This window comes from Cyanistes caeruleus, chromosome 30 (genome assembly GCF_971803275.1).
Source record: "Cyanistes caeruleus chromosome 30, bCyaCae1.hap1.1, whole genome shotgun sequence".
NCBI lineage: Eukaryota > Metazoa > Chordata > Aves > Passeriformes > Paridae > Cyanistes > Cyanistes caeruleus.
Genome location: NC_141730.1, coordinates 1,190,444 through 1,212,704, shown reverse-complemented (window position 1 = coordinate 1,212,704; position 22,261 = coordinate 1,190,444). Strand labels below are relative to the sequence as shown.

At 56.4% G+C, this 22,261-nt stretch overlaps 1 protein-coding gene across 21 annotated transcripts in view; it reads right to left on the bottom strand.

Annotated features, from left to right (window-relative positions):
• Positions 1 to 22,261, bottom strand: part of MEF2D (myocyte enhancer factor 2D) — a 75,814-nt gene that overhangs the window by 8,294 nt on the left and 45,259 nt on the right. For 11 of the 21 annotated variants that reach the window (XM_086866221.1, XM_086866227.1, XM_086866222.1 and 8 more), the window contains 7 exons: positions 20,850 to 21,053; positions 13,976 to 14,113; positions 10,315 to 10,525; positions 7,677 to 7,733; positions 4,089 to 4,279; positions 3,778 to 3,798; positions 506 to 635 (listed from right to left, as the gene is read on the bottom strand). In XM_086866221.1, the coding sequence (XP_086722347.1) occupies positions 506 to 635; positions 3,778 to 3,798; positions 4,089 to 4,279; positions 7,677 to 7,733; positions 10,315 to 10,525; positions 13,976 to 14,113; positions 20,850 to 21,053 (952 nt within the window). Of the gene's footprint in view, positions 1 to 505; positions 636 to 3,777; positions 3,799 to 4,088; positions 4,280 to 7,676; positions 7,734 to 10,314; positions 10,526 to 13,708; positions 13,844 to 13,975; positions 14,114 to 20,849; positions 21,054 to 22,261 lie in introns of all 21 variants that reach the window. The other 10 variants (XM_086866231.1, XM_086866234.1, XM_086866232.1 and 7 more) reach the window with 3 other exon arrangements.

Sequence of the window (22,261 nt, the reverse complement as noted above, 5' to 3'; positions counted from 1 at the left end):
TTGTCATTATTACAACATCCCCTGAGCTCTGAGAGCATGAGGATGGGTGTAGCTGTGATTAACATCCACTTGCACAGTGCAATGGGCTACATCAGCCCTCACAGCCCTTCTGGCTGTGAGTTCTCCCCACTTAATATAAAGAGTTTCCCTTGATTTTAATCCTGCAGAACCCTTGGACCCTGCCACATCTTGCAGTGGCGAGTTCCACAAGCATCACTGCATTGCCTGGGGAGCACCAGGCACGTGCCTGCAGCAGCAATTTCCCTCTGGTGTTACCTGACCCACCCGAGAGCTCTGCCTGGCCACGTCTCACCTGTGCCAGGGCCCTACCTGGCCACATCTCACCTGTGCCAGAGCTCTCCCTGGCCACGTCTCACCTGTGCCAGAGCTCTCCCATGCCACGTCTCACCTGTGCCAGAGCTCTCCCTGGCCACGTCTCACCTGTGCCAGAGCTCTCCCTGGCCATGTCTCACCTGTGCCAGAGCTCTCCCTGGCCATGTCTTACCTGTGTTGTACGCCGTGGGCATGGCTGAGAAGGGCAGCCCCTGTGTCAGCAAGCTCGGAGTTGCCACGGAAACAACTGGTGTGGTCAGAGAGTGGGTTGCTTGAGAGACACCCAACCGCTGTGTGTTTTGCTGCGGGAGCAAACAGGGAGGGAGTTAAAGCCCAGATGGTTGGACTTGGTCGTCTCCGTGGGTTGTGGCCCCCTCAAACCCCCTGGGCATGCACTGGGGCTGAGCATGGAGACTGTGGGACAAGCAGGATTGATCCTCTGGCCATTCCACACTGCAAAAAAGCAAAGTACAAACCACACCAGCCACTGACACTCTGGACCTTGTGAAATTCATGTGCAGTCCCCTTCCTGCCCAGGGCTGGGCTTCACCCACCAACACCAGCCATGTCCCCGTGTGCGTGGAGGGGGAAAATCAGCAGGACACCTCAGACAATTCCTCACTGCTTTCCAGACGTTGCATGTGAGGCTTGCTGAGCTTCCAAGGAGTGGCAAAGGGACCAAAGCAAACCAAGACCAGCTGAGGCAGCACAGAGCTGACATCTCCTCCCTGCAGCTCTGCTGGCCAAGAACAAGCCCCTGCCTCGAGGGAAGCTGAGGACACTAAGAATTTGCCTCAGGATTTTAAAGGGACTCTGGCATCTCTGAACTCCAAGCCCAGTGCTTGCCAGCCTGCCTGCTCAGTGCCCTCACAAGGTTTTGGTGACTCAGGTCCACTGTGGAAAAGTTCTGCCCTTGGACCAGCGCACACCAACCTCCCCCCATGGTTTTCCAGGCAGTTACGTGGGCGGATCTATAGGTCAGATTCAGCCCTGTTTACAAGGCAGATAATCTGAGCTGTCTCTGCTGATCTGATTTAAATCAGACTCAAGAGGCTTGACTCTAATCCCAAGCACCCCAGCACACGTCACCCTGTGAAGACTGGGGCAGTGCCCAGCTTCAATCACGCCTGGCACGAGGCTGGCTGGGACACAGCAAGCAGGTTCCTGTAGAACCGAGGGCTCCCGGGGCCTTGCAGGGCTGGGCACAGACTCTGCAGTGCTTCCCCATGGCCAGGGAGACTCTCCTGGGACAAGGCTGGAGGCTAAAACCCTGGCCTGGCCACCTCCAGAGGGTAACAGCACCTGGCTGTGCAGGATTTGCTCACCCTGCGCCCACACACTGCCCAGCCCGCAGGTCCCTTCTGTGGCCGGGGAAGGCGATTACCAGGGCTCTAATTGCTAAAGCTCGGGGGCTGGAGGAGCGGGTTTTCCTGGCACACAGCCTGCTGGCAGCTGCCCTCGGCCAATGCCCACTGCTGTGGGGTAAAGACATAGGAAGAAATGTCCTCACAGCAGGTAGGACACAGCCCTGGCCCTGTCCTGCCTGCACGAGACCCTAAGCCAGCCCAGTGGGGTGCAGCCCTCACAGCCCCATCCCTTCTGCCCGTCACCCCATGGCTCTGTGGCTTTCCTGGGAGAGCACAGGGTCCAACGTGGCCATGCCACAGGGCTGGTGGGACACCATCTGGGCAGGGTGTGCCAGCCCCAGGAACCTCCTTGGCACCACAAGGCGAGCGTGGGGATGTCAGCCCCAGCTGTGCTGGGTGAAACACCCCGATTTGCACCACAATCCATGCAGGGAGGAGATGTGCAAGCTGCCCCCCACATCGTGCCACTCACACCCCGTGCCCACAGACAGTGCTCCCGGCTGCCATTCCAGTTGGTGACACACCATGCAGCATGCTCCCAGAGAACAGATCCTGCTGCCCCTGGCGTGTCAGGAGCGTGCAGAGAAATGGGGGGACGCCTCTCTGAAGGGTGTAAGGGAGGAGAGCACGCTCAGAGCTGCAGGAGCAGCGCTGAGGATGGCAGGGCTGAGGCTGCGGGCAGCTGGGACCCAGTGGAGGGGCCGCTGACTCATCTGGCAGCTGCCTGGAAAGAGGTGGGAGCTGCCATTTGAAGAGAGGCTCTGGTGTGTAGGTTGAGCAATATGGAAGGAGCAAATCTGGGGAGAAGGTTAGCGGAGCAGGGGGGCATCTGCACCAGGCAGGAGGGATCTGTAGGGACAACACTTGGCAGTCCCCTTCCTGATCCAGCAGTGCCAAGGTCCCTGTCCCACGCTGCCCACATTTCCTTACTCTCCATCCCCCTGCTGCCACCTTGGCTGGGGCCAGGATGTTTTTCACTTCAGGGAAAAACCCACCAGGTTAATTCAGACCAACAATTAAAACTGCAAATGCACCCCCCCCCAGTGGATTTTTACCTAATTCTGCTTCAGTGTGTAGCCAGAGAATGCCCCAGGCAGTGGGGATCAGGAAGGAGCAGATGTGGAGGTTGGGAGTGACTGCTCTCTTTCCACACATGGGGAAACTGAGGCACAGAGCTGCTGGAAGGGGGCCACTAAGCAAGAAGGGCTTGAGGACACCACTAAGCGAGAAGGGTTTGGAAGAGCAGCAGAATTCATGTCTGCCAAAGCTCTGGCCCATCCTTGCCCCGGCCAAGAGTGTCTCCGTGCAGGCTGCCAGGAGGATTGGCATTGGCTTTCTCCTGTGTTTTTGGAGAGCTTTTCCCTGGCTGCGTGACCTGCATCCCGCAGCAGCTCTTGCCCTTCCCTTGCTGTGCTGACCTGCCTCCCATCTGCCCTGCACCAGAATAGCAACAGAGCAGAGTGAATCCTTGCCACAAACAAGGTGGCATTCACTTTGCTGGCAGGGAGAGGAAAAAAAAGCTATAAAAATAACACTGAAAACTGCCCCATGCACAAGGGAGGTTTAGGGAGTGCACTAGCCAGCCAGTGGATTTTCACAGGCTTTAAATAATATCTTTAATATGGGAAGAACCTGATTTACTCCCTGTCTCTCATGTGCTGGCAATGGGCCAGGTCCTCCTGTGCTGTAACTGTGGTGGCTCCAGCAAAGCCCCATGGGCAGCTCCAGGGCAGTGCCCAGCCCAGCTCCACAGCCCCAGGGGGACCCTGGCTGACCTCCCCAGAGGGACCAACACAGCAATTTTGGCCTTGGTGGAGAAACAGGCGCTTTGCAGCCCATGTCAGCTCCTTCTTTTCCATAGGGAACCTTGTTTTCCTCAAAGCGTGTTTTTCTTGGGATTTATTTTCCACAGCAGGATTGGATGTACCGCTGATGCCCACATCCTGCCGCATTCCCGACACAGGGAGCAGCGTCCACCCCTCTGTGTGCCCCATGCCTCGTAAAGCCAGGGCAGGACCAAGGGGACAAGCAGCCCGTGTCCCACCACACCGCCATGCACGCTCAGCAGGGAACTCACCAGAGCCAAGTGGTCCTCGGTCTGTCCGTGGGAGAACAGGGAGAGAACCAAGAGGCACCGTTAACTCAAGCACCCCATCCCCGCTGCCACTGCGCCCCACGGCACCACACCCTCGCCTCCACGGGACACACACAGCTTACAGCGGTGCCTGGGACAGGGTCTGCACCACCAGGATGGTGCAGGCAGCAATCCAAGCCCTCCTCCTCCTGGGATGTCCCCTCCAGCACGGCCCCAGCCAGCTCCCACCACTACAGCCCTGGCAGGGCCCCTCACCCAGCCCAGCCCATCCCAGCAGAGCTGTGGGCACTCACCAGATGGTGCATCAGCCCCTTCCCGCTCTGCGAGGTGATCACGCGCAGGTCCGGCTTGCGGCTGTTGGCGGCGAGCTGCGTCCCGTGCGAGGGCGGCGGCGGCGACTTGGCCGGGATGATCTTGCCCAGGCTGCTGCCGTTGGACACGGGGAGGAGACCCGGAGAGGCTCTGGCACTCACGTAGCCATTTCCTGCGGGGGACAGAGAGGAAGGAGGTGAAGGCTCGGCCATGGCTGGATGCGTGGCAGCGGTGAATGCACGGCGGTGGACGCACAGACGGTGAACACAGGGCAATGGCGAATGTATGGTGATGAACACGTGGTGATGGTCGATGCACAGCTGTGCTAAACGGGTGCATGGTGAGTGGTGCCGCAGTGGGGCTCCATCAGTGCTCTTCCTCGTAGGAGAGCAGCGCCGCACCCCCCCAGGCTCCCCAAAACCCTCCTGCACCCTGGCAGGCTCACCCTGCGGGGTGAAGAGCCAGGACAGGCAGTAGCCCACAGTGCTCAGGGCAGCTCCTCAACCTGCAGGGACTCCCCCTTGTTCCTGCAGTAACACCCAGCAAATCTCAGAGCCTGATCTGCAGCCAGGCTCTTTCTGTGCTTTGGCCAGGCACCGCAGCCCTGCCGAGATGGGTAATTACTGGCCCGTTCACCTTTAAGCTCTCTTTATGGCACTGGGGCAGTGAAAAGGGGCTGTGGCAGAGTGAGGACTCAGTTCACTGCTCCCACTGCCCCTTTGAAGATCTAAGGTTCCCTCCTTCTCCTCCTCCTGCTGCCCCACTTAAGGATTTCATGTGCAAAGAGAGGAGAAAAAAAAAGAAGAAAGGAAAGGAAGAAAAAAAAAATAAAAAGGAAAAGATTTGATGAACATCAGGAAAGGAATAAATTGGATCAGATTACTGTTCTGATGAGGGTTGGGTTTTTTTTCATGAATAGGCCCCAAAGATAGAAAGGCGTTCAGCAATCACCAGGATTCAGCCCTCATATTCATTGCACGTTAGACCGGGAAAAATAGGTCGCTGATTGCATTATTAATCACATCTAGCATTGCGCTGCATCTGCATTTCAGCAGGCGGCTGGTGGCAGTGACGCCGCAGCCGCAGCGTGTGGGGGCCCAGCGCCAGCCGCTGCCTCCCCGGAGCTGTCCCAGGCTGGACACAGCAGAGATGGGCTGGAGCAGGCACAGGAGGTGGCCGTGATCCCTGGGAGCCGCAGCTCCCATCCCACACACGGCACTGCGGACGGGAGGCGCTGCCCCAGTGGGTGCCGGGGAGCCACTGGCGGGGACAGCCGTGGTGGCCGGGCTGGCTGGCAGCTGTGGCATCCGTGTCCCTGATGGAGGAAGAGGAGCAGCCTTTCTGTCCCCAGCAAGGTGTCCTCCCAGTCCCCAGTCACCGTGAGCAGCTGTGCATAAGGCATGTGCCTGCTGCATCGGGCCCTGGCACCTCCAGGCATCGTGAGCTGCTGGAATCCTGCTCCCAAGGCCACCGGCTTTTACGTTTATTAACAACAAAGGTGCAGAAATTCCTCAGGTGACCTTGGCTACCCGCAGTGGTGGTGGCCAGGGAAAAGCCAAAAGAAATGTTAAACCCTTTGATATTCTCCTTCCCAAGGCACCACCAGCATGGATGCACACGGGGCTCGCCTGGTGATTCCCTCTTTGAGACACACCATGTAATCTGTGCATCACCTGGGGTGTGGACTGGGGTGGCTCCCTGTGCTGGAAATGAGCTGGTTTGGGTTCCAGTGCTGCCACTCACCCCCAAAGATGAGTGGCCTTGGGCTGTCACTGCTGCTGTCACTGCCATGTCCACCCAGCATGGATCCAGCCACCCCTGTGAGCCAGAGAGGGAAGGGCTACACTCCCACCAGGACTTCCCAACCAAGGGCCCCCACCAAAAAAACTCTAAAAGAGAAGCCTGCCTCGGCACCACCCTGGCATGAATTTGAGTGGGGACAGTCAGGACTCAGCATCCCCCTGCAGAACAGGTGGGGTGGACCGGGTGCTGCATCCTGAGGGTGGCACATGCCATGGAGTGTGGGCAGGATGCAGGGATACAGCGACATCACTGCAGGATCCGGCCAGAGGCACCCGCAGCTGATGACTCAGAGGCAGCAGGTGATCGCTCAGTGCTGCAGAAACTGCAAGGGAGGAGAAGGAGGAGGAGGAGGAAGAGATGTACCAGGTATTTGAAAAGCGCAAGCGCAGTGCCAGAGCCACAGTCCCCTCCCGCAGCCACGAGGGGAGCCCCAGGGAGGGCAGGGGGCTGGGGACAGCAGGGGTCCGTGGCTGGCCACAGCCAGGCTGTCCCTGCTCCTCACACCCATTTCCTGCAGTGGCAGCAGGAACGCAGGGAATGCTTCAGTGACGTCAATGCTGACATTCAGGGGCCCTGCCAAGCTCTGCGCCCGCCATGGCTGCTCCCGACAGCTGACATGGGGGCGGCTGCAGGAGAACGGCAGCCTCAGAGGGGCCGGGGGCTGTGGAACCAAGGCCCCTTCCCTGTGCTCTCAAGGATTAGCAAAGCTCCGAGCTGGGTGCTGTGGGAACCCAGGGAGATGCTGCCCCACAAGCCACCCTGGCAGGTTTTGCTCTGCCAAGAAATCCCTCTGGCGCTGGCACGGCTGCTGCCCAGCCCAGGGAATTGGCTGCTCCTGGCGGTGGCCAGAGCGCAGGGGATGGGGTCGCGTGGCCACAGCGCTGCAGCAGCACAGCTGGGCCGACCCCACCCGAGAACCGGCGTCACCCGGCTCCGGTTCGGTTTTAACCGGGGCAATGTGGAATTCCACACTCCTCCTCCGTGCTGCCAGCTGCAGACCCACTGCAGAAAGGCCCAGAAGGGGTGAGGAGTCAGGCTCCTGGAGCAAGGCTGCCTTTGCCCTGGGATGGATGGCATCTACCCTGCCAAGCCTGGGACCACTGCCAAGCCCAGTGCCAACAGCAGCAGCTGCTTCCCAGCAGGACCCAGGGCTGTCGCTGGTTTTTGGGCTGTGCCTGCACCAGCAGCGGCCCAACATCCTCAGCCTGCAGACAGCAGAGGCAGATGTGGGGATGGAGATATTGTTAGTGCATTTTACAGCTGAGGAACTGAGCCATGAGGCCTGAGCCTCATTAGCACTGAAGCTCTCACAGTGGAAAAGGCCCTTAATGAGCTTTTTTCCCTTGCCATAAAGTTCCTTTATAGGGCCCAAGCGCGAGGAGGAACAGGGTGTTAATTGATCACCTGAGGACAGTGGAGAATTGGCTGCAGCACCAGGAGCTAAACCAAGAGCTACCCAAATCCTGGTCTTCAGGGGTCACCTTCCTGATCTGCAGCTCTCCCTGAGATCCTGGGTAGATGGAGACTCCTTGGTCACTGGGGTCTCCACTGAAACCAGCACTCCCCACAAAGGTGCTGACCTGGAGCTCCACATGCTCCCCATGCCAACCCCTCCCACTGCCAAGAGCAGCAAAATCTCCCCCAGCGCTTCCCTATAGACCAGCAGGGCTCAACAGCAAAGCAAATCCTCTGGGACATGTGGGGAAAGCGAGGGCAGGAGTGTCACATGGAGCCAGGGGCGCGGGGCTGAAAGGCTCCTCACTTACCCACGGGGCTCGGGCAGGCTCCGTTCGTGTTGTTCAGGTCTCCCCCAAGCATCGCCCCTGCAAAGCAAGCAGAGAGACGGGATCACCACCAACACAGAAACAGGGTGAGCATCCCTGCTTCTGAGGGGCAGGAAGGCAGGGAGCACAGTGGAGGAAGGCGGAGGAAAAAAAGCGGGACTGCCTTCCTGGGGAGAAAGTCCTGGGCAAAACGAGCAGCATTCCTGGTGATCAGGTTGGGAAACATTATCCAGGCAGATCCGTTTCCTTTGGGAAGGAGCCAGGTGCACAGGAGCCTGTTCCAAATGAGGCAGCTTGGAAAACACTGCAGCTATTTTATTCCAACCCCCCCTTTGGGGGACACAGGGCCAGCGCTGCCAGGGGAGAGAGAGCCCCAGCAGCATGACGGGAAACACAATCCCCCCTGCAATGTTCACACCGAATGGAAACCATCCCACACTGCCAGGATGCCACAGCGACCCGTGGTCCCAACACTCGCAGCAAAGCACCGATGCTCCCCACCAGGCTGGGATAAACTAGACCTTTTTTATTCCCAAAAACCAGAACGTTTTGCCTCGCCCAGAAGAAGACTTGATCTTTTTTCTGCCTTGTTATGAAGTTATTTCTGAAAGCCACCTATTCTCCAGCCGGGGCTGCCTGACCACGCCGCGGGCAGCGATTGCAGCCGACAGCCGGCGCGGAGGCTCCGGAGCTGCGACCGCAGTCAACCCGGAGCCCTGGGCTGGAGAACGAGGGGCTTTCGATGCCAAACCCCACCTCTAACCACTGCCCAGCCCTTCTCAACCCAGATGGGGAAACCTGAGACACAAACCTTTATCCAGCCCCTGGCTCTCAGATCTGGGCTTGCAGCGAGCCCCTGAAAGCTGGAGGAGGGTGGGAGGGCTGAGCTGCTGCCGTGCAGGGAAGCACAGTTGCTCCCCATATGGGAGCAGGATTTGGAACAGCAGTGGTCCCAAAAATTGTACAGACTGAGAAAGGGTGAAATGGCCCTCTAAATGTGGCAAATGTGACGTGCAGAACCCTCCCCTCAAGGGATGGGGATGCAAAACCAGAGGTCCCTGTGGCTCCAAAGTGCCACGGAAGGGACTCCAGCAAGGGCTTGTGTGGCTGTGCCCTGCTGTGAGACCCCACTTGCATCCCAGGCACCGGTGCCCATGTGGCCAAAGAGGGCTCACCCCCTTGGGTGAGTGATGCCAACCCTGCCCCCAGCCCCATACATCCCCACCTGGCTGCCCTTCTCCCACACCATCCCTGAGCCAACAGCACCAGGCACCATCAAGGCACCCACCCAGAGCTTGCTGAGCATTTGCTTTGGAAACAACACAACCAGTTCTGGTGCAATGCTAAAAAAAATTTAGGGAAAAAAGGAGTTTTTCTAACATGCAAGGCCCTGGCTCCTATAAACAGGATTTCTTCCATGTCCCAGGCAGTGAGTGAATGAGACACAGATGGCCTAACTTGGAACACCTCTGCGCTCACAACCGCAGAATTATCCCCCTCAAACGAGCAGTGAGTGAGCTGGAAATGGCGAGCCCCCAGAGGGGTCTGCTTTACCAGGAAGCCTCTTCTGCTCTCAGCTGAGGGGCCTAGGAGAGGGCAGGAGATCCCTGCAGCCAGAGTGATGGCTGCCTGTGCCCAAGGAAGGCTCTGCCACCCAGCCTGGGGTGAGATGCTGCTCCCTGGGACCAGTCCTAGAGCAGAATGACCCCTGTCATTGCTCCTGCTGCATCCCAGCCAGGCCATTCCTCCTGCTCACCCTGACCCACCACACAACCTGCTTTTGGAGGCACCTCCCAGCCCTTCTCTCCCAATCCACCCTCTTCTCAAAGCTCCCCGGAGCTCTCCAAGCCCCAGGGGCTGAGGGCCCAGACATCTTGGTGGTCACTGGCAACAGCTCTGCCATTGCAGCCCAGGTGACTTTTACAGGCCACCTGTGACATCCAAAATACCAGGAAGGGGCTTTCTGCCCACGATTATGATTTAAGATCATACAGCAGGAGAGCTGGGCTGTGGGCCCACACGGTCTCTGTCCCCCCTGCCACTGCAGGGGACGTGGGTGACAGCTCCTCTCCCCCACCCTGTCCTCTGCCACCCATCGCCAGTGCCCGCTGGGAATGACTGCTCCTCTGATCTGTCAGCAGAGCCACATGAGTAATCACCCACGGCCAACTGCAGCCAGCACAGCCCGACTCAGAGCAGCCCTTTTTAGGCAGCCAGGCCCCTGTCACCGGAGTGCCACCGGCCAGCAGGATGCCAGCAGCCACCCCCAGCCTGGGAATGGCACCGGGTGACTCATCTTGCACTGCCCAACACGAAACAGATCCCTGCAGAGATCCAGCTCTCAAACAGACCTAGGTGACGTGGGGAGCTTGCCCTCAGTTTGGGGCCAAGGCACAAACAGGGGGTATCAATGTCTGGCAGGAGGGCAGGAGCACACACTGAGGGGCAACAACCCTTCCAGGATGCTCCTGCCACCCACAGGTGCTGAACTGTGGACCCTGGACAGGGGATGGAAGCAACAGGGGCGTCCCCTCCCTCAGGGATGCCCCACGCTCGGTGCTGCCCAGCCAGGCAGGAAGGATGAGGAGGTGAGGGTGCAGAGGGGCACAGTGAGGCTCACCTGCACTGGCTGGCCGCTGTGGCAGCCCTGGGGACACCGTGTTCCTCTGCAGTGCTGGCTGCTGTGGTGACAGGAGCCGGGGGTCTGTCAGCGAGGAGGTCACCAGGGACTGGGTCACCAGGGAGCTGCCTGGGTTGCTGAACTGCAGCGTGTTTTGGTTGGTCACCGGCACCGTCACGGGCATGGCGAAGTTCGGAGCGGGCACTGTGGACTGAGCAGAGAGCAGGGGGTAAAGGGGAGCCAGAGCGGAGTTCCTGCAGCACAGCACAGCTGCTGACCAAGGAGGGACAGCCAGGTCTCCTCAAACCTCCACTGCTGACCTGCAGTGCTGTGCTCAAACCCACACTGGCACCCTGGGGGTGATGCAGCAGGGACCACCAGGAAGAGCAATGGGCTATCCCTGGACACACCAGAGCTCTGCAAACAACTATTTCGACCTCATTTTCAGGCTGCATTGATTTACCCCCTGTGTTTTCAGGGCAGGCATGAAGGAGAGGCTGGGAGCTGTCCAGAGCATGAAGGAGGGCACCAGCCTGGTGGCCTGCCCCCACGACAGCAGCCAGGCTTGGCACGACCCTTCACCCCAAGCAGGATTCCATGAGGCCGTTCCTCAGCCAGCAGTGGATCCCACTCTGGGCTGGCACTGCTGAGGCTGGCCGAGCACCTGGGAAAGACTCATTTTGCACAGAGCCCCTGGGTGACTCTGGGATCCATCCTGTCTCCTCTGGGAGCTGCTGGGAAGGAGGAGCTGACCCCAGGGATGTAGGAGCATTGCTAAGCCCTATCCTTGGCTGCAGGTTGAAGACCAGCTTCACCTACCAGTGTCCCGTGGGAGCCAGACCCGCCGCGATTATCCCAGCCGTTTGTCTTATGTCACTGATACGCTCTTCGTTAACAGGAGCTGGCACCTGCTTACAGGCTTTAGTACAGGCTTTGCTAAAGTCCCACTTTAATTTGCTCCAGGATGGAGAGGCAGAGTAGCCCAGCACTGAATGGGAACATCACAGGGCCAGAGGTGGAGCCCCTCAGGCTGCACCAGCGAGGGAAGAGGGAGCTGAGGTGTCCCCACTGCAGCTGGTGCATCTCCCCCCTGCCTTGCAGCCTCCTCTCCTCCAGAAATCTGCTCCTGGATAGGTCCTGCTCCTTAGGTGAGAGAGGAGGATGGGAGGAAGGAGTAGGACAGTGCTCACCCACGCCTCGCTGCCAGGAACTCTCCCCACCTGCCTCCCAAGGGCATCCTGTCCTTCAGAGATATCCCGTGGCCGCAGCCAAGCCCGAGCCTGCGCTGTGGCACCGCTCCTGGGGCTGCCGTTCACAGGGACAGGCTCAGCAATTCCTACACCACCAGGGAGAGCTGGAACACGGAGCCCTCCCTCTGCTCAGCCCAGGAGCTCATCCTGCACGGCAGCAGAATCGGAGGAGGAGGAGGAGGAGGAAGGTTTCTTGGGCGTTGCACGAACACCGGAGCAGCGTTGTGTAATAAATCACTGCCAACGCGTCCATGTGCGCACAACGTTCCTGGGGAGGGAGAGGAAGAGCTGAAGCTCCTCCACACCACAGCGTGAGCGAGGCTGTGGCAGAGCCCAGGTTTGCCTGAACCCGGCTCCACCCCACGGCACCTGTGGACGAGCGTCAGGCTGACGCTGCCCCGGCACAGCCGGGCCCTGCCCCGGACAGGGCACGAGGGACACGGCGGTTTGCACATCGCTCCAAAGGCTGGGGGAGAAGATACACACATCAGCCAAAACCCCATTTCTGCTCTCGTTAGAGGTCAGGGCAAACACCAGAGGCAGAAGCTCCGCTGAGGCCTTTCATTAGGCTGGCGCTAAGCTGCCCCGGCCACGCCGCTGGGTTAGTTCTGGTCACACACAAAACCAACCCAGCAGTTAAAATGGAAAAGCGTCTTCTTCACCCGCACACGCTCCACCTGCACTGCTCGGCCCCTCGCTGCCAGGGAGGTTTAGTGGGGGAGCCAGATGCTGTGCCCTGATGAGGAGCCGCCCAGCACTTGAATGCCACCTGCTGAAAGCACTTGTGGGCACGGGTTGTCCCTCTGGGTTGGCATGTCTGGATGATGGGGGGCCTGCTGGGGGCCCTCCCTTTGCAGCAGACACATCCTGGAGCCGAGCAGCCCCTGCTCATGAGGGTGTTCTGCACTAAGGACAAAGCTCAGGTGGCTTTTGAGCCTGTTTTCCACCAGTGGCAGGGCTTGTGCCAGGTGCTGGGGGGGGGTGCATGTCCCGCAGGGGCTCTACTCCCACCCTACACACCCTGGCAGGGTGGGAACCTGCACCCCCCTAGTGAAAGCAGGGAGGCTGAGGTGGATCCATGTCCTGACAGAGCTAATCCTGCCCTGAGCCCCTCTCGTGGGGCTGAGCTCGCTGTCACAGCAGAGCTGTCGGAGATCATCACCACCTGCACCGCACTTTCCTCCACCTCCTCAGCCCTCGCAGGTCTCAGCACAGCCTCCCCACCCCCTCCACCCTGAGATCTAGGGGATGGAAATGCAGATTTTGGGATCCTCTCGAGGATCGTAGAGCAACACAAGGCTGAGTCAGCAAAATAAAACCTGAGGATTTCACAAGGCCCAGTTCTTGAGAAAAGCCAGAATTTTAACTTGTGGGGGCTTGCAAAGCACAGAAGGGCAGATTATTTTGGGTGGGGCTGTTCTGCTGTGCTGCATCCACCCCTGGAAAAGGAGCCTCCCCCTGCTCCTGCAGCATTAATTACAGCTGCAGCGACTCAGGGCTAATCCCCCGAAGAGCCCTTGCCTGCATCAACAGTCTCTGCTCCCTTGAACTAACAACTAATTTGAAACGTGTCCCCCTCCTCCTCCTGTCTCCTGACACAAATCCCTTTCAGCACTGTCCTGATGCTACCCCGGTGCCAGTGAGAGCTCCGGGATCACAGGCTAAAACCTCCCTGGATTTCTGCCACGGCCACCAGCTGCCCTGAGGGCTCAGTGGATTTGGGGGGAATTAATGTGGAATAGCCCAAACCAGGCTGAGCTTTGCAAGGATGGGAGGGGTCGGCACCTTCCACCAGCTCACATGAACACTGGGATCTTAACCCAGACAAAAATCTGGTTTTTTTGAGGCAAAGAGGGTGAAAAAGGAGGCCCTAATCCTGTACATGCAGGAGCAATATCCTCCTGCACTGCCTGGCCAGAGCCAAGGAGGGTCAGGAATGCCAGAGCTAGTAGGAAATATTTTCCCAAGGATGGGAAACAGGAAGGGCCCTCAAGAACCAGGTGCATTCAGGGCTGAAGGGGCTGTTGGCATCGGCTCCCAAGGCACGGCACGGCTCCAAAGCAAAGCCATGCAAAATCCACCCCCCCATCACCTGGAGGCACCGGGGAGGGGACCAGGGGGGCTGCAGGCCACCAGCTACTCACTGCGAGCCGGTAACTCTGCATCATTTTATCAAACTCCTCATCAATCTTTTTATATTTCTCTTCCGTCTGCGGGGTCAGCGCAAACACTTCATCCCCTTCCGGGCTCTCGCACTCCCTGTGCTTCTTGTTCAGCGCCTGTTACATGTGGAGGGACACGGGGGTGTCGGGGAGGGAGCGGGGACGAGGTTCAGGGGAAGTCGAACAGGAGAGAAACAAAACAGAAAAGAACATATAATGAAGGTTTTCCAGGCACGGGCAGGTACTTACACCGTATCGCTTGAACAGGATATCCAGATCCTCGCTGCCTTTGCGGTATTTATCCTCCATCAAGGGGCTCTGGTCTATGGAGTCGTCGCCGTCGGGCTCTGGGCTGTCACAGCCGTTAAAACCTTTCTTTCTTAACGTCTGAAAGCACAACCAGAACAGTCTGAGATGGGGAAGAGGAGCTGGGGAACACGGGCAGGTACCCCCAGGAACATTCCCTGGCCTGCCTGGACCAGGACTTGCCCCTGGACAAATCAACACCATCACCCCAAGCTGTTGCTGACCTCAGAGGGGTTAAAAACTCAGGATACAGCCCCTGGGTTCTGATGCCAGGTTTCTCCAATTTAGGAATTACAGCACGGGGAGAGATGGAGAGAAACTTCCTTGTTTTCAAAGGTTCTGTTTATACCAGGACTGAATTTGGCCCTACATGAACTCAGGCATCTTCGTCACTTTCAGGTGCCACAACATCATGAAGGGAGAAAAAACTTTAATGCCCTTTGCTATCCTGCAAAAGACAGGGAAAACCTGCTTACAAACAGCCAAATAGGAAAAGAAACCCCAAAATTATAGGCAAATTATCAAATTTGTCAGAATTTCCTGACGAAACCAGACAAGTGGAATTTGCCAAATGCAAAGGTGCTGCAGGAAGAGCATGGCAGGACATGTGGCACAGTGAGAGCTGCTGGGGGTGACACAGGGGGTGATGGTGACAACAACCCCGCACCAGGACTGGGCTCATGAACAGGAAAGGTCCTGGGCACTGCTACGTACAGGTAATGAGGAGAGACAAGCACTCCTCATCAGGAGGAGCCTGGTGACACTCCTAAATCCCTCATTCATATTCAGCAGCCAGTGGAGATCCACCCTGAATCCCTCTATTTTCAACACACCAAAAGCAATCAGGCATTATGATGGAAGACGGAACCAGCACTTGCCAACTCTTCTTTTTTTTTTTTTTTTTAGAAGTCAAAGCTACAGAATTTCCTGGAAGTCTTGATCCCTTTTCATGCCAAATTCAGTAGGGAAAAAGAAAGAAGAGAAAAAAAAAAAAAAAGTCTTGAAAATTCTCTGTCTTCCTTACCAGCAACAAACATCTCCGTTCTGAGGCCAAAGCGTGCTTGGGAGTGGCTCTTCAGCTACCTGCGTGCTCCAGGAAACACAGAGCTTCTGGGGAAAATGCTGCTGGAGCAAATAAAACCCACAGATGTCTCCAGAAGGGCTGGGAATGCTGCAGGTGGGATTTGCTCACCACCTCACCACAGGTCATCGATGGATGCTTGTGCCAGGTAGCCACAGCCAAGCAATGGGCACCACACCCACCCCAGCCTGCTCTCCATCCTGCTGGAGCTTTTCACAATATTTTCCATTAAAATTACTCCTTCCTGGGCCTTCCCAGGCACCATTTTCACCCTTGTTACTGGATTCACCTGCAGAGGGGAAACGTCCTCATTCACATACAGCTCCACAAGAGAAGCACCCGACTCTCTCCTGGTGACATCTGATGCACTGTTTGGTGTCACCAGTAATTCCTGATACCTAATAATTATTAATTAATTATTTAATAATAATGATTATGAATAATTCTTATACCTAATATTAATATTAAACCTAATAATACTTAATAATTCCTGGTATCCCTAATGCCTGTGTTGAGTCTCTATAAAGAAATGCAGTGGGAATCGGTCACTGCCATGAACAGGAGATTCCCAGGGCTTTTTCTGCAGTTTCCTGAGGACTTTTCCCTATTATTTTTCTATTTTTGTACATGTCCTTGTTTGTTCACAGAACGGCCCAAAAGAGGAAGAGGTGCTGCTGGTGGGGAAGGAACAGCTTTGCCTTTTTTTTTATTTTAAACTGCTTTTTGTGGATTTTTTCCCCTAAACCTTTTGTTTCGCCGATGCAGCTGAAAAACAGAAAGTTGAGCTTTTCTCTGAAAAAAAAAAAAGTTTTTTTCCTTTTTCAGAGGCAAAATGGAAAAAGTTGTTCCATGAGCAGCGAAGCTGGTTTTCCTTCAGGCACTGGAGAGGCTCTCTGATGTCTAATCTTGACATGATTCCCTTTGCAGGGACAGGAGCTGAACCTCTCCTCTCTGCCCTTCCATCCCTGGAATCAGGAAGGTAATCCCTCACATCCCTGAAAACTCCTCTCCTCCAGCAACTCAGAAGCTGTGGGGATGGACAAGCCACCGCCATCCTCCAGGACCCTCAAAGGAGGGAACGTCACAATGGGGTTTTTCAAGAGGTTTCAGCCAAGCAACAACATTTGTCTGTGTAAAGCCTGCATCACCACTGCCACCAGGGAGCTTTCCAGGCAGCTCCAAGCATCCTCAGATCCACCTGCATTGGATGCCTGAGCCGAGCCCAGGGAGGAGCGAGGGGCTGCCACCACCAGCCACAGCGTTTTGCCATTTCAGCATTTTGCCATTTCTAAGTCCACACAAAATCATGCTGGGGGTTGTTCCCTCAACAAGTCTGTCAAGGAGAGCAGTGGAACAGGATGGATGTGGCTCTGCCCACCCAGACCCTGAAACAGCTCATAGCATCACCCCTTCATCTTTCCCAAGCTCTTTTTCTGTGGGCCTAACACATTTGGTGTCCCAGCTTTGCCTTGGTCTCTTTGTTCTCCCCAGCCACCAACTTTGTAAAATCATTAATAACTTCATTGTTTATGAGACCCACAGCTCTTCACAGGGGCGGCTCCTCAGCAGCTGAGCTGTGAGGGGCAGCTGTGGTGCCACCAGCCCTGCTCTTGCAGGAAAGATGCCAGCAGTGTCAGGAAGTGTCAAACCAGTTGTGCATGGGGGAAAAAAATCCTTCCTGGACACTACAGGCAGCAGCATGAGCTGGGATTGTAACCTGGGAACGTGACCTTGGAGCTGGGATTGTAACCTGGGAGCTGGGAGTGTGACCCCCAAACTGGGATTGTAACCTGGGAACTGGGATGTGACCCTGGAGCTGGGAGGTGACCCTGGAGCTGGGAGGTGACCCTGGAGCTGGGATTGTAACCTGTGGCAGCGGGAGGGGCTGCAGGCAAGGGGATGGGGACGAGCTGCAGAGCTGGCAGGGCTGAGCACAGGGGGATGGGAAGCACCGGCGGCGGGGAGTGACCGGGCTGGAGTCGCAGCAGGACATGAGCCAAGGCAGCGTGGCTTGCAGCAATCTGCTGCTCAAAGAGAGCCCTGGGACAACAAAATGCCATTTCCAGCCATACGGGGCGTTGGCTGCTAGTTCTTTCGGGTTTTTTCACCAAAAAAAATGTGTGTCCCACATTTTTAGCTTTTTGTCAAGATGATGTAAAAGGAAAACAATTTTGCTGGAGCGGGAATCAAACCCAAAGATTCCTGGTTTTGGGAATCTCTGCAAGGTCTTTTAGAAAAGAACTTTCCTTCTCATTCCCCCTCTTTCTTTCTGCCAGGGGAAAAACAGAAGATGCAAAGAGGTTTTCAGGAAACCTTTCTGTCACTGGGCTGCAGCCAGAGGAACACAACAATTTTTCATATGGAAGAGATTTAAAAGCGGTTTCTTTCCAGCAGAAAATTTTCAGAGAAAACCAGGGTGAGAACTTCCCATGGCAAAAACCCACCTCGGTCATCACCTGACCCTCTCCCTGCCACGCTCAGGTCCCCCCGTTCTATCAGGACCCACTGCACATCCTGCTTTTCTAGGCACTATTGCCAACTTCCATGATCCCAGCTCACAGGGGAGCAGATTTCCAACCCGAAGAGGGTAAGAGAGCAGCAGGAAATGCAGAACATGTGAGAGGAAACGATGCTCAACCAGGATGCGGTTGATTTCCCTTGCAGGAGGGAGACTCAACCACTCTGGGCTTTGGGGAAGTCTGGATGAGGATAAGGATGAGAATGAGGATGAAGACATGACACTGGAAGCTGCCCCTACATTTCACCACCTCCCCAGCATCCTGCAAAACGTCTGATTTAACACATCCTGGGGAATGCCAACCCCAGGAAGGAGAATTAGGGGAAAATCAGCCCCTCCAGGACATTCAGCCAAGGAAAGGGCAGAAATGGCTGTGTGGCTTTAACTGGCTGTGGAGCATCCTGGTGCCTGGTGAGCTCTGCCCTGTCCAAGTCCCTTATCAGGAGCTGGCACGTCAGGCGGGCTGTGAGGAAACGAGAAGCGACAGCGAGGACCAAAGCCGGCGTGATCCCAGGCGGGGCGCGCACGTGGCACCCAGCGTGCCTGTCTGGGGGCTCAGCTGTCCCCCGCCTGATTAAGGAAACCCCCCTCTCTGCATTAGAGAGATTTTCTCAGACTTAAAAGCCTGCAATAACCAGGACTTTGCCAGGCACAGAGAAGCTGCGGGGCTTGTGTGGCTGAATCCCACTGCTGACAGCCGCTGCTGAGCCCTGGCACAGCTGAAACACGGGGGTGTCCCCACAGGGAATGGTTCCCAGAGGTGTGGAACCCCTCTTGAACCAGCTCAGCATGGAGCAGCTCTGCCTCTCACTAAATATCCAAGGGATAAACCCCTCAAGGACATTCCTGTGCAGCACAGGAAGGGGTGCCCCCAGTTCCACCCTCAGATGCACCTCTCCAGGACCAAAAACCAGATCTCATGTTTTAAAATGTGATTAGCACAGAGCAACTCATCCTGCCTCGAGCTGTGGTACCGGTGCTTTTGGCCCCAGGAGCCCCCAGCCTGGGAGTGCTTGGCTTGGCCCTCTGCAACCACTGCTCGCTTCCCTTCCACCAGAAAAACAAAATCAAGAGGCTTCTGCCTCAATTCCTCCAGGTCCTGGCTGCTCCTCATCCTTCCTGAGATGCTGCCAGAGCCACTCAGGGCCGAATCCCTCAGCAGAAAGGGCTGCAGGCATCACAGGGAAGGTGGGTTGATGCAGCAGCCCCTTGAAATCCACTTAAAATCATATTTGGTGGCAAATTCTCAGCCTGGGTTTTCATGGTCTCTAAATGCTCAGTGTGGGGAAGCTTCCAGAATGAGAAGATAATTTTTGTGAGTCAAGTTCAACTGGGAGCCACCAAGAAACATGAGGTAAATTGGATTTGTGTGCAGTGGGGACACAGCTGGGCTGTTGGAACCTGGCCTGGGCGAGGGGAAATGGAAATCAGCACCAATGGTCTCCTGGGATTCAGAAAACAGTAAAAATCTTAGAGCAGCCCCAACCCTGCTCCCAGACAAGACAAGGATGAGGAGGGATGCTTGAGCAGCCTCCAAACCTGCCTGCACCCCAGCAGGTTTTGCTCCATGACAGCTCTGCCAGCAAGACATGCCGAGCCCGGCGTGTTTGGGCTCTTTTTCTTGCCATCCACCAATATCCTTCCGCTCCCGATGTTCCTCTCTCTGGCTTTGGATGCAGATCCAGCTTTTCATGTGGTGCAAACACAGTGTTTCTTTGGGTGCCAAGGACTGTGTGTAACTTGTCGGCTTGGGAGTGTTTGCATCTTGGACCATAAGGGAACAGAGAATGCTGCCCAAAATGTTTACGGTATTTTTAGGCCAAGACAAATCTGTTCGATGCTGCCGCAGTTTGAGCATCCCGAGCGCGGCAGGGAACCGCCGGCATTTGCACAGTTAAGGGGCATTACCTGCCTCAAACAGGTCAAAAAGGACACTTCTGAACCATTCTGAAGGCCCCTACAAAACTGTGCTGTGGCAGAAATGTCTCCAAATCCCAGCAAGGGAAGGCAGATGCTGCAAGATGCTTGGCCGTGGGGTAAAAACCTCAAATCCAAATCTCTCAAAAAGACACATTTTACGGAGCGTAAGAAAGAAAGGAAAAAGCAAGATTTTGGGGGGCCGAGGCAGGCTGGGTTTTTTACCCTTCTCCTTTATGAAATCAAAGCCTGAGCATGCTGACCAAGGGGCACCAAAGGGATCCAAAGGCAGAAGCCCAGTTCCTCCAGCAGTGCAGGCCACGCTGCTCCACTGCCACCAGTGGCTCTGAGGGCATTAACTGATGCCCATAATGTCAATAATTACAAAGCCAAGCCCTCCATTTGCCCACTTGTCCAGATTTGATGGCAGTCCCCATGCTGAGGACCCTGCAGCTCCATCTGCACAGCTACTGCTGAGGGAGAAGAAGTGACCGATGACTGAGGCAGCGGTGGCACTCTCCTGAGAGCCAAATGTGCTGTGCTCCGGCCCAGCCACGCTCTGCCAGCACCAGGGACAAGGACAGAGCTGTGGAGAGGGCCAGCGTGGGGGCACCACCAGCACATGGCAGCTGAGCAGCTCCTGCTACAATGGCAGTAGGCTGGAGGAGAGCAGCCTTGAAGTGAGCACAGTTTGGGCACGGTGCCAGAGACAGTGCTGGGATGGGTCAGACTGGATGTGGTTGGGCCACCCCTGGAGACCCACAAAATGCAGCCAGACAAGCCTTGAGCAAACCCACCAACCCATGAGCTTGGCCATGCTTTATGCAGGCACTGGACCAGAGGCACGAGGTCCGTCCCACCTGAATTCCTCTTGGATTTGGGCACTGGTGCCCTCCCACACCCCACCGTGCCTGTGGGAATTTGAGGCTGGGGCAATGTCACCAGCTGTACCAGGCACTTCAGAACCATGTCACCAGTTGTACCAGGCCCCAGTGCAGCAGCCCCAGGAGCTGCCTCCAAACCCACCTCAAGGTTTGCCTGGATTCCACAGCAGAGTCCCACAAAGCAAACCTGCACCTCAAGTTTCAAGGCAGTCGGTCAACACACAGCTGGAAATAGCTTCAACTCTACTCCAGAATGGAGTATTTTCATAAACCATGCAAAATCCATCTTGGCACTGGGTGTGAGAGATCTGCTTGCTCCACCCCCACCCTGTACCAAGCTCCTGCACCCCATGTAGAGCAGACTCAGCCCTGGCTCCAGCAAAGGGGTAAAGCTGGGGAGCGGACAGGCAGCCTCACCTCGATGATGTCTGCGTTGGTCCTGCTCTCATGGGGTTCATTGTACTCGGTGTACTTGAGCAGCACTTTGTCCATGTCGGTGCTGGCATACTGGAACAGCTTGTTGGAGTGGTTGAAGATGATGAGGGCAATCTCACAGTCGCACAGGACACTCAGCTCATAGGCTTTCTTCATCAAGCCGAACTTGCGCTTGGTGAAGGTCACCTGAAAGCAAGGACAGCCATGGTGAGAAGCTGTGTCCTTGCTGACACAGACCCAACACCTCCCAGGGAAAAACAGAATGACCACTGAAGGAAGAGAAAGAGGAATGCAGAGGGAATATTCTGTCTCAGTTTCCCCAATTGGACCCAACCCCAAGCTCTCCTCTCTCGCCTCCCTCTTCCAAATGGTTCATATTGCTGCCTATTTTGGGATCCTCCAAAGGCAGACACTTCACAAGCACAAAGATGATTATCAGCATTGGAAATCACATATTGCCAAATCAAGAGAAAATAAATTTCAGCAAAATCCCCAGCAGAGCTGCCATCTGTCCGGGGGCTGCGGCTTTTTAAGTGGAATATTCAAGCAACAGAGATCTTGTCCTCACTTGCTGCAGCTGTGCTGTGAGTGCCCAAACCTGAGGGCCACAGAGCTGGGGCTCAGCACCCCAAAACCCACCCCTGAGCCACTTTCCTGCTCACCAACCCCACTTATCTCAGCAGGCTATGCTTCCCCCAGGGCACCACAAGCCCCCCAGTGCCAGGGGCCTGCCCAGCTGCCACCCCCATCTTGCTGCCCCTTTGTAACCTTGCTGGGGTGTTTTGCTCACTGCCTGCCCCTCTGGGGTCCCTGTCCCCCAGCCTGCCCTGCCTTGAGCTGGAAGCAGAGCTGCTGGCTGAGGAGGCAGCTCCTGCAGGACTGATCCTGGAGAGCTGGCTGGGGGCTGGGGCCGGGACTGGGTGCTGGCTCCAACAGCAGCTCCAGCTGCTGGGCAGACATCGGGCTGCCATTCCCAGCCCACGCTCAGCTCTCACCACCACGCTCCTAACAGGATCCAGCTGGTACAGAGGGAGCTGGTTTGGGGCTCCCTGTCCTGGTTGCTGTGCAGACAGCTGCTGAGGGTCCCCCACCCCCCAGAACGCACGGCACACTGACGGGGAAGGCGCGATGCTTGGCCAGTGCCATCTCAGCAAATGAAAAACAGAAAAAGAAAATAAGAGGCAGGAGGTCACTGCTTTGTCCTAAGCATTGCTCTGGGGTCGAAGCAGCCTCCAGGGGAAAGGCTGGAGATGAGCTGAGATGCCCTTGGATGCCAAGACCTGCTCCCTCTCCACATGGGAGGGCTTGACTCCACTCTGGGCCTCCACCACAACACCAATTTTGCAAGTGAACAGCTTAAATTCGCAGAGCTGAGGGAGGAGAGTGAACGAGGC